The sequence below is a fragment of the Panthera pardus genome, unplaced genomic scaffold (assembly GCF_024362965.1).
Source record: "Panthera pardus isolate Hobbes unplaced genomic scaffold, ASM2436296v1 HiC_scaffold_1, whole genome shotgun sequence".
NCBI classification, from domain to species: Eukaryota; Metazoa; Chordata; class Mammalia; order Carnivora; family Felidae; genus Panthera; species Panthera pardus.
Window position 1 is genome coordinate 88935489 of NW_026526654.1, and position 11610 is coordinate 88947098.

An 11610-nucleotide genomic window follows, 5' to 3' on the forward strand; every position below is an offset into this window, starting at 1 on the left:
ACTCGTCACATGTATTTTGTCCCGGCAAAGTACTGAGAAGCACGAGGGGAGCTGAAGTAACCAGGAACAGCACAGATTCCAACAATTCCCAACAGGGACTCTACAGTTTACAGGTGTGAAAAATGCCTCGGGAGGTTCACCTCATTCACAACTGAAATTGCTTTAATTTCATCAACTCCCATCTGAACTTTTCTTAGGAGCTGCTAGCCTGGACAGGAAATTCTGACAACCGAAGGCACAAAACAAGGGGCCACAGATGCCTTTTTTCTTCTTCCTTAGTAAATAGCACTTTAACTGAATATTCACCATGACGCACACCCAGCAGCATTTCATTGGCTCCTCCCCACAAACTCAAGGTTGGTTTTGTAACGATAACACCTTTCTATAATAAATTCTGCATAACATTCCCAGGACCACGACTTCTGTTTAACAAAATGATTTTCTTAGCATTTAGTACTAAAATTGCTTTTGAGGCTTGAGCTTATTCCCCTCCCAGGGGTTACGGGGGGGAAGAAAATCCCTGAGAAACAGACTTCTTTCAGGTTTGGTTCCACTGCGGGCTCCAAGAAACTACAGCTATCGGCAAAACCACCCACAGTCAAGCAGCAAAACACCAATCGGAACACACGGACCCCGTCCGGCTGCTCTGAAACTCTCGGCTGGGAGCTCTGGTTTCACTCACGACGGGTGGCTTGGTTTGTACAAACACTGAAACCGATCTACATACTCCAGACGACTGGCCCCTGGGAGAAACCAGCTGTGGCGGGGAGATTCCCTGCAGGAAGCAGCCCTGCAACGCGAGTGGGAGCCAGGCTGCAGAGGCGAGAATGAAAGAAATCGCCAAAGGACCCTACTTGGGGGAACGTACGTTTCAGCTTTTGCTGGGAACCTGGGTGCGCGTGCCCCACGGCGGTGCCCGCTTGAAGCAGGACCCCACCTGATCGCTAGATGGAACCACGGTCTCCGTAGCTTGGCCGTCAAGGTCCAGTGAGGAAACGCAGTCAAGTTCCTCGTGCCGGGCACAGCCCAGCACTGACTGTAATTCTGAGAAGCTGTTTCCGGGTGCTGCCTCCTCGGTTTCCCCAAAACCAAGTCTGGAATTCGTGTCTGATTGAATAGAAAGAGGCAGGCTAAGTTCAGCTCTTTATTTAAGAATAACAGCGTTTAAATTTTAGAATTTCCAACCTAGGCTAACAGTTTAATGGCTCTCTCTCCCCCTCACAGGCCTGCGCGTGCTCACACACACGTGCACACCGCTGTCTCAAACGTCACCTGAGCCAGGGATCACTATGGATAGGACGGTCCCGGTCGTGTTTTGTAAAACCTAAATAGAATGTAATGGCGAGACTCCCTATTGAACATCTGGTAAATAACTCAAAATGCCAAGTTCACATACACCGTGAGGAAACTGGCAAGTCATTACAGGCAACACGTGAACTACAACACATACTCCAAAGGGAAAATTTCAACTCCAAAATACCCTAAGAGCAAGCGAGGCAGTCAGGATGCTACGCACTGAGCACGGTGCTGTCACGGTGACCATTTATTTCTATTTTGTATTTAAGGAAACGGCTCAGTTACTTACCCAAAGCCATACTTACCAAAGCCAAACGTAAACAAGGACTAAGTACAAGTCTTCTGACTCTTAGCATTATAGTCAGTAATAAGTTCATTAGATAGTCCTTAACTGTACTTTCGGTGGAAGACCGCAATCTTTAAAGGGAAAATTCCACGTTGGAACCAAGCAAATAAACCACTTTAAAACTCCTAAGACAATAACCTGGAATTACAGGAGAGCCCTCACTGCGGTTCACATCATGGGAAACACTGTCTTACGAAGGTCCTGAATTTAGTTCCTGCTTTTGCCGTCTGCACAGTAAATCAGTTTCTTCCCACACACAGGAAGGGACCATGGCTCTTCTTCTCAAAAAAAAAAAAAAAAAAAAAAAAAAAGGTTGAAATTACTTTTATGACCTCCAGAACTCAAGTCCATCTAGTCTGAATGAATACAGAATCTAAGAGTTCGGGGTAAGCTTCAGAGGAGAAGAGGCCCGAGATTAGATCTAAGCTCCAAGCTGGTCTCTGCCGCCTGGTGACGGCCTTCGCGATGGGGGGCCCATCCCGTCACATTTAAAAGGCTGCTTCTGTGGGTACAAAACGACTGCAGTCCGACTCTGAAATCCACTGCTAGCACCTCGTCTTTCATTCTGGAATACACGCCTCCCATTTCCTCCCGTAATACACCAACGTAATTTAGGCTTATTCCGCAGCGGCCACATGGTCCACACACTTCAAGACGGGAACAAGAGTGCCACGGAAGACCGGTTCCAGTTGTGACTAAACTCGACCTTACGGAAAACGGGTAGGATTTACGGTCGCTTACAGGTCAGGCCTTCGCAGACACTTAATCCTGTGTGCCATCATCCCTTTTACAAACACACACAGATTCAAGCAACGGGTCCGCGGCTGCGGAGCTCCCGGTGCAACCAGATCACGTCGTCCCAGCCGGTCTTTGGCATCACGCTCGCGGACCCTCCAAGCAGATACTCAGACGCAAGCCCGTCCCCCCCGGCCCCTCACCGGCCCCGTCAACGGGATGCGAGAGTATCTCCTACTCGTTCCACTGGGCCTCCTCCCTGGCTCTGCTCCCAGGTGTCAAGATTCTGCTTTCATCCCTCCCTCCATTTTCAGAGCTTCAAGGGAAACCTTTCCACCCTCACCTAAGTTCTCACCCTGATTTCCTCGCTACTGGTTCCTGTCTTCAAAATGCCTATTCTCCCCATTTTTAAAACAGAAAACGCCCCGTGGCACCCGTCCTCCTCTAACTTTTTATGTCACCGTACCTTGATTCAGACGGCGCGATCTCTTCCGGCACACATGGCTTCTTCGACTCGCTTCGGCTCGTGCTACCGCAAGACGCCTCGCCAGCCACCTCGCCCTAGTTCTACCTGCACGGAGCGGCCGGGCCACGAGCTCGCACTCCATTTCGTGCGATACCACGGCTCTCGCTTGCCCCACTCGGGCTTCAACACAACATCCTCCGCTACTCGGCATAAACCCCAAATGCTAATTAAACCCTGTTCCCATCGCCATGAACTTTCACACTCCGGCTGATTGCACACATGTATTTGACAATACAGTTTTACATCGGATGCTAAGAGCACTTTTCTTCATTATTTTATGGAAGGACCAGAAACGTGGACGTTCTGTTAACACCCAACACGGCCAGATCTAATTCCTAAGGAGACGCATTACAATTCGTTTAGAGTTTAAAGGCTTAATGGCAATGACGAGGGGAGGAAAAAGTTTATTTTACATAACTGAACGAAAAATAATTCAAGGAATAGTAAATAAAATTTAATATGGTCTCATGCGCCCTGAAGGAGGCGGTGCCCGATTTGGAGGGGTGATTGCTATGTCCAGATAGTCTCCTATTTGGAACTTCTGCGACTGCAGGGTCATGGAGTCATCAGTCCCCTTCCTCCCAGACATGGTGCTGCCAATCTCCTTTACTCTGCAGAAAAGGAGACCAACTGTTAATGGATCACAGACCAACGAAGCTAAATATGCAAAGTAAACACGGAACTGGATTCGCTCCGTTATCTTACGGCACAGTTATAAATTAATGACTACATTAAGCTGAACCAGACGTTAAGATAATATAAATTTATTTTCTGCCCAATAAGAGGCTCATTAAAAGGGGTTATCCCTATCAATTAAAACATATCAAAGCCAAAAAGATTACAGGAATTAAAAAATTAAAAGTTACCTACCGATAGCCAGGCCTTTTAGGATCTGTAAAAACAATTGCAAAATTGAAGTGTGTGCCCTTCTTTCTAGCTTCTGGGTAGACTTCTTTTACTAAACTAGTCAGTTCTTTCAAAGTTGCATCCATCCTGAATTTTTTTTAAAAAAACATTACATTTGATTAATCAACAATATAACAGTAAGATAGCAAGGATATTGACATATAATGAGTTAATTATGTGTGTCTGGATTGTGACCTGTTAGAATTGAGGCTGTCAAGGTCTTATTTTTTTTAGGATTTTATTTTTAAGCATTCTCAAAACACACAACGCAGGGCTCAAACTCAGAACCCTGAAATCAGGAGTCGCAAGCTCTACCGACGGAGTCAGCCGGGCCCCCTACACTTAATTTTAAAGCGGCTAATACTATTTGCCCCATAAACTCCCCTTACCAGCCTCAATGATTGAAATTTTGATGAACTAAAGTCAGACTTTTAGTGCCAAAAGGGACTTTAAGGGATTACACCTGCTATCTTTCATTGCTATGTAACATCTTTCTGGGCTAGTGATTTACCTCCTTAAGAATAATCCAATTTAACCTAAACACTTAAAATAACTCTATTTCCTTGTTTCTAAAGCATATATACTTTTCCACATTTTATCATGTCTAAAGTTGAAGTGCATCTTAGACTCAATGACAGGAAAGCATTTTTGTGAAGATGTAACGTTTTTTCTTTCTAAGATGGAATCTTAAGAGTTCTATAGATGACAGAGCCAGAAGGCCAATGAAACATGAAATTTTCTTTAGACTAAGCAGAGGCTCCTTTGACAATACATATTCTTGCCCTGAAACGATGTGAACTCAGAACTTAATGGATGATGCGGAACTGAAACAACTTTGCCTATAAGGTGCGATAAAATGAAACAAGGACACCAGACACTCTTCAAAAGCATCACCCCCAGAACAATGCCCTTGCCCTCTAACCACCGAAACTACCAAGACCCACTCAGCCGCTCAGGTCATAAACCTAAAAGCACTGTTAAGTTCTTCCCATCTCTGTTGTTTCTGCCTCCTAAACACAGATCGAATCGTCTTCTCCACTCCCCACCACCACTGCCTTATTTCCACCTCATTACGGAACTCCGTATATGTTGCCTTCAACTCCTCTCCATCTCGGTTTTTAAACGTTTCTGTATAAAACTTCTGTCACACAAGTGACAGCTGTTCCCACCTCCAGGGGAGGAGTCCAATCGCGTGGAGGATGGCACAGAGCACACCCGTGCCTTCCAGCAGGAGCAGGAGGCCCAGGATGTCAACCTACTGCATGTTGTGTGGGTACTGGGGTTGCCCAGACGGACCCGACTCACACAGACCACGGAGGGAACGATGCTTTACTTGCACAGAGAAAAGACAGCACAAGACTGGCTTGAGAGCGCGGGTCCCTCAGCGCCAGCAGGTCTCGCCCTGGAGCTGATGCGCCGACAGTCTGCACGCACCCTTCCTGTGCTGCAGGTAAAGGACCCCCGGGGAACGGACGCTGCAGTGGGGCCGGTCAGGTGCCAGACAACGGCACATCAAACCCAGAACAGGGAAAGGTACTGCCAAAGAGACACGTCCAGCACAGGCTGTGAGGGTTCTTATCTCTTTGGGGAAAACAAACGAACAAACAAGTAAAAAAGCTCCAGGCCCAGGTCACTCTTATGCAGCCACGCAAGGATGGGGCGAGAAGCTGCGCATGACTGCCTTTCTCCACTTGACACACTTTACAGAGGAGGAAAAGCTGCATGCACGAATGCAGTAAATTATATCCCAAATCTCACCCACCAGAAATGACCAGTGATGTTAACACCACTGTAGGCATCTTCTTGTACACATACACAATGAGGCAGAAAAAAAAAAACCTTGAAGATTGTCAAGCACATTATACTTCATATGTATTATGAAGTTGTAATTCAAAAATGTAATTTATTCTTCAAATATTATACGTATTTTTAACGAAATTCACCATTGAATTTAACAGAAGAAAAAACAAGTAAAATAGAAGGAATTACAAAATTTCAGATAAAGAGTCACACTGTTACCCTCCTATCACCTCCTAATTTTGTAGCTTTTTTTCTTTTTTTAACTGTCAGAGTTCTACTCTATTCTGCAACAACTCCCCTGCCTGTTTTAACTTTGTCCCCATGAAGTCTGGGATCAAGCTGATTTTTTAATCAGTCTTGGAGGTGACCTTTTTTTTCACCTGATGTTAATTATTCCCTGGCACACCTTATATACTAATGCTGTGCACCACAAAGAGTTCTTTCTTCCTTTCTAAAAATACTTCCCATACTGTCATCTTGTCCTAACGAGCTGAGGGAATCTGGTTTACATCCGTTATCAGTTCTGACAGTAAATCTCCTACAAGCTTCCAACCTGCCGACGACCGTCTCCCTAAACTAATAGCTGGGAATGCCAAGCGTTGCTATCTGACCACCAGTCCGAAGCTTGAGTGCATGGATGAAGAAAGAGCTCTCTTGGGAAGAGACTTTGCTGTGTGACTGTAAGAGTCAGTTTTATGCGTCAACGTGGGAAAGCTACAGCCCCAGTTATTCAATCAAACACTAATGTCGGTGTTGCTATAAGGTATTCTGTGTATGTGATGAAAGTCTATAACCAGTTGGCTTTAAATTAAGGACATTATCCCAGATAATCTGAGTAAGCTTCATTCAATCAATCAGAGTAGGCCCGATTCAATCAGTTGAAAGGCCTTAAGAACAGAGGGGAGGCTTCCCTGAATAAGAAATCCACGCTGCTGTGGGCAGTTTTAGCTCCTGCTCAAGTTCCAGCCTGGCCCTTCCTGCTAGCTCGCCCTCCAGATCGAGATCTAGGTACCTAGGCAGTCTCCATAATTACGTGAACCAAAGCCCTTCATGCAGATCTCCTGCTGGTTCGGTTTTTCTGACCGAACCCTGATACAGCTTACCTAACTACTTCTCTTTCAATAACCTGTTTAATGACCATACAAGCACAGGAGCTTTACCACTCCTGTGGCATCTGGCTTATTATTATTACCCCCGCTCCATACAGTGCCCTGAGCTTCGGCACATTCAGTTTGCTTCTGCTAGGGTCTTCTGGACTGCACTCTTCTTTCTTAGACTTGTCTTAGGGCTGCCTATTTAGTCCCTCAGTCTACTTGCACCAATCAAGAAGTCCCAAGATTTATTCACTCATCTTCCTTCAGTACTGCTCTTAGGCAGAGGGGGCAGGGCTCTGTGCTACTATGACACCAACTGCTCAGTCTTTCAGAATCTGTCTTTGGCCATCACTTTGAGAGACGACCTAGGTGGTCTTTCCTTATTTGGTTGTACTTTAAGGACAGGACACTCTAGGGCAGAATTTTTTTGTAACTTTTCTTCTGGATCAGGAGCAGAAGGTCTTTGGTGAAATCTCACTCTGCCATCTTCACCCTGAAGTATATTAGTATTTATTCACGGGCTTTCTCCACTAGACTGAGCTTACTGTAGGAAACCGCGATACCTCCTTTACTTCATCCCCTCAGAATCTAAGCATAGCACCTGGCAAACAGGAACTCTTATTTGTTGGAAGAAGCATACACTTTCATCTCTGAATAGAGATTTTCATCAACCCTTTAGTAACGGTTCTTCCCTGTAAGTTAAATCAATCTCCCTGGAACTTTTATCCTGGAATGATGCTCAACTGGAAGCACACTACAGGGTACCTCCAAAAAGACAAAGAAGGTCCCAATGTTTAAAGAATCAAGTTGTACTGTGCCGGGCTCACAGTTTAAAATTACATACCCTTCCAGGACTATAAAATGGTGCAGCTGCTGTGAAAAAGGTTGGTGGTTCCTCAAAAAGCTAAACATATAACTGTACGTTCCAGCAGTCCCATTTCTAGGGATATACCCAAAAGAATTGAAAGCAGGGATTAAACAGATCCAGGTCCATAAGCAGCATTATTCACAAAAGCCAAAAAATGGAAACTCAAGCGCCTACCAGCAGATAAGTGGACAAAATGTGGTATATCCTACAAGGAGGTATTATTCAGCCATAAAAAGAGAATGAAATATCACGCTAAGTGAAATAAAGCAAACACAACAAACACTGTTATGAGTCCACTTGTTTAAGATATCTAGAATAGGCAAATTCATACAGACCGCCAGGGCGAAGAAGGGAATGGGGAGTTACTGCTTATTAGGTGTAGAACTTCTGTTGGGGGAAATGAAAAAGCTTTGCTAACAGGTTAAGAGTTGCACAATGTGAATACAGCTGATGCAACGGAGTCCTTACAGTGGCAAATGTAACGCTACATATATCTTTATCACAATAAAGGCATCGTTTTAAGAGTTATTAACCTTTTTCTGCTACTAAGCAGCCATTATGATGTGAAACTAAGGAAATACGTGCAGCACTAAAGAGAAGTCTGCAGTATGTACTGGCCCCGGACAGACTTGGGGGTATGGAAGGTACCCACCCGTGAGAGAAATATTCAGGGGCAGGTCTTTACTGAACACGCACCACAGTCTTTTCCATCAAGCACCAGATCAAAAATCAACCTGTTTTTTCTTTTTCTTTTTTTTAAACGCATGGCACCTAAGGATTAAGATCACACATAAATGCTCTCGAGGATAAATATCCCATGAGTTCCCTTTACTTCCCTTTATCCCATGACCATGAGCCCCGTAAAGAAGGCCGCCGCGTTTTCTTTACGTATTATTTCTGTACCCAGCAGCCACAACAAGCGATAGCAATCTTGGGTCCGTCAATTCTTCACAACTCAAAAAAGTTTGAACCTTAAACGTGTTACAAGACAGGCCCCTTTTACCTACCGGGTAAAACCTCCAACTTCCTGAGAGCTGGGCCCAAAGGCCCCGAGTGGTGGGGAAAAAGCGGAAACACGGGGGACCCTTCTTTCCTGGCACAGGGAATTACTTAATGTCCGACCGCCCCCCAGGGCCGCGCCCCCCGCGGCCCCAGCACTCTCACCAAGTGTAGATCTGCAGTTCGCTGGACGGTACGTTTCCGCGGGAGAATTCGTCCATTCGGTGGTGGCGGCCGTTATTGGTGGTGAAAACACGCAGCAGCAGCGGGCACGTCTGGGGGCGAAAGGAGGAAGGGCAGAAGGTAAAGAAAGCGGCTGCGAGCCCAGAGCTCCCTTCCCCTCCGGAGGCGTCGCGGCCTCCGAACCGCCCGGGGAGCTGGAATACCGCCGCCTTCGGGCACAGGCCGCGCTCTCCGCCCCGCCAGGCCCACCTCCACCTCTTTCCGGACCCCATACTTTCTCCCGATCGATCGGTTTCTCCGGCTCCTTCTTAATTTCCTCCTGGGTAACGCGCGACTCCACCGCCATCTTCCTCCTACGGCCCGCGAGACGCTCGCTCTGACCTCCGACCCCTGCAGCGAGCATGAGAACGAAGTCTCTCGCGAGGAGAAGCTCGAGGCTTTATAGAGGACCAGAGGAGGAGGGGCGGGGCGTTTGCCGGCGCAGGCGCAACTCATTGTGCGGCGCGGGAGCTCGGGTCCGGCCGCGCCTGCGTGTTGCGTCCTCAGGAAAAAGGCGGGCATTGGCGTCCGCGGGGCGGAGCTTCTGAGGGAGGCGGTCGTTCGCAGGCCGTTGGTAGCCTGGGAATTTATTACCTGAAATATTCACGGGCCAAAGAAGCCTGCGGTGGCACTTTTCCCATGTAATGAATAAGTTAACAAACGCAAAACTCTTACGAGTGGTACAGGAGGTAAGTAAGCAAAAACATGACTTTATTAGCAGAGTATCGAACTCTTCAGTAAAGGAATAACAAGTTGTGTAACACACCCGTGAACAGTAAATGCTCACGGAATAGTTGTCTGTATGGGGGAAAAGTGAAGTGAGCCATTCCCCCACCACAATAACACGATTTCGGATGGATCAAAGACCTGAATATGAACAGCAAAACTAGAGCTTTTGGGATATAACGTCATAAGCCATCTTCGTGACCTATGGATTGGGATACGTGATACTAACCAGAAAAGATTGATAAATCTGACTAAATTGGAAAAACGAAACAAAACCTGACCTTCAAAATTCATCATAAAGAAAGAAAAACATAAACCAAAGAGTGGGAAAAAAATATCTGTGATGCATATGATTGGCAAAAACTAGTGTCCAAGATATATAAAGAATAGGACAGACATCCCAATAGAAAATGGGTAACATAACTGAACAGGTGCTTTTAAAATGAAGAATTCCAAATGGCCAATAAACATATAAGGTGCTCGGGAATAATTATTCAGGGAATGCATTAAAACCATAGTAATTGGCTTGAATTGATTGGTTGGAAACAAACTACACTCACTAGCTTGGCAAAAATTAGAAACTCTGACATTTGCTGGCAGACTTAATGGGAATTCTCCGATGCTGGTGATGAATGTGTAAACTGGTATACCTACTTTGGAAAGTGGCTTAGGGTTATTTAGTAAAGTTGAATATATGTATACTTTAGATCTATAATTCCACTCCTTGGTATATGCCCTAGAGAAGATCTTGCTGAAGTGTATCCAGAGACATTACAATAATGTTCTTGGCAGTTTTGTTCATAAGAACAAAAAGCTAGAAACAACCCCAGTTCCGTCATGAGTACAATGAATCATGAGTTCAGTGAGTCACGGTATGCGGTACAGCAACAAAAGTGCCGAACAGCAATGGAACACCGTATGGCAACAAAAATGAACTACAGCTACATGAAACTACATACAACTATGTGAAACAACGGGAATTTCGCAAACATCATAGTGGCTGTATGGCATCAAAGCTAGAAGAATCTATATACCGTGTGAATCCATTTTCATAACATTCAAAAGCAGACAATACTAAACTATACTGTTCAGGATGCATCCCCAGGTGATAAAACTATAAAAAGAAAAGCAATGAACTAATCACAGAAGTCAGAATGGGAATTACCTCTGAGAAGAGTACGGTGATGGGGGTGTGTGCAAAGAAGGTGCTTCTGAAGTATTGGCAACATTCTATTTTTTTTTTTTTTTTTACCTTTATGGTGGTTACACAGTTGTTAGATTTTAAATTATTCTTTAAGCAGTATGTTTATGTTTTATGCTCTTCTGTATGAATACTATATCTTGCTATTTAAAAAAAAAAGCCCACCCCAAAAGAATGCCTATCAATTGATAAAAAAAAATTTTTCAAACAGTCCATTAGGAAAATGGGCACGAGTCATGATGGGCATTTCATAGGAGAGAAGAAACACGAATTACATGTAAACATTTGAAAAGCTGCCCAACCTCGTGAATAATCATAGAAATGCACATTTGAACCACAACTACATTTTACTCAGATTGGCCAAAATATAAAAGTCTGACAACCAAGTTCTGGCAAGGATATGGAGAAAATGGAATTCTTATAGCCCACTCTCATCCACTGTGGAAAGAGTGGTGTTACCTAGAAAGATTGGATATATGCACAACTTAAGACCCAGGTACACCAGTTGTATTTGTATACCCAGAGAAATAGTCACACGTGAGCACCAGGCGACATGTTGAACAACATTGAAACATTTATTCTTCATAACTAGAAAAAATCTGAATGTCTACCCAGAATATATTCATAAAATGAAATTTCATAAAGATTTGAAAATGAATGAATGCATCAATGTGCTTATTTTAAAAGTAGACTAAAAAAAGCAAGTCACAGAACAATACATACAATAGGATTCAATTTGTGGAAAGTTAAAAAATAGGAACCTTCTCTCCCCCTTCCCCCGAATGCTGTTTAGGAAAACAAACACAAAGTGGTAAAACTATAAAGAAAAGCAAGGCAATGATTAACACTAAATTCAGGACGGTGTTACTTCTGAGTGTAAGCCAGGGTAAT

General features: G+C 44.6%; 1 protein-coding gene across 5 annotated transcripts; it reads right to left on the reverse strand.

Moving 5' to 3' along the window:
* Positions 1-3111: 3111 nt before the first annotated feature.
* SAP18 (Sin3A associated protein 18) lies at positions 3112-9344 on the reverse strand. 5 transcript variants are annotated; one of them, XM_053901010.1, is made up of 4 exons: positions 9021-9329; positions 8736-8845; positions 3774-3896; positions 3112-3514 (listed from the first exon to the last, which is right to left on the reverse strand). In XM_053901010.1, exons 1-4 carry the CDS (start codon positions 9312-9314, stop codon positions 3358-3360), a joined length of 684 nt encoding a protein of 227 aa, XP_053756985.1. In that variant the 5' UTR covers positions 9315-9329; the 3' UTR covers positions 3112-3357. The 5 variants fall into 5 exon arrangements, with proteins under 5 accessions (XP_053756985.1, XP_053756979.1, XP_019303546.1 ...); XM_053901004.1 differs by having other exon boundaries at positions 9003-9329; XM_019448001.2 differs by having other exon boundaries at positions 9028-9177.
* Positions 9345-11610: the final 2266 nt, after the last annotated feature.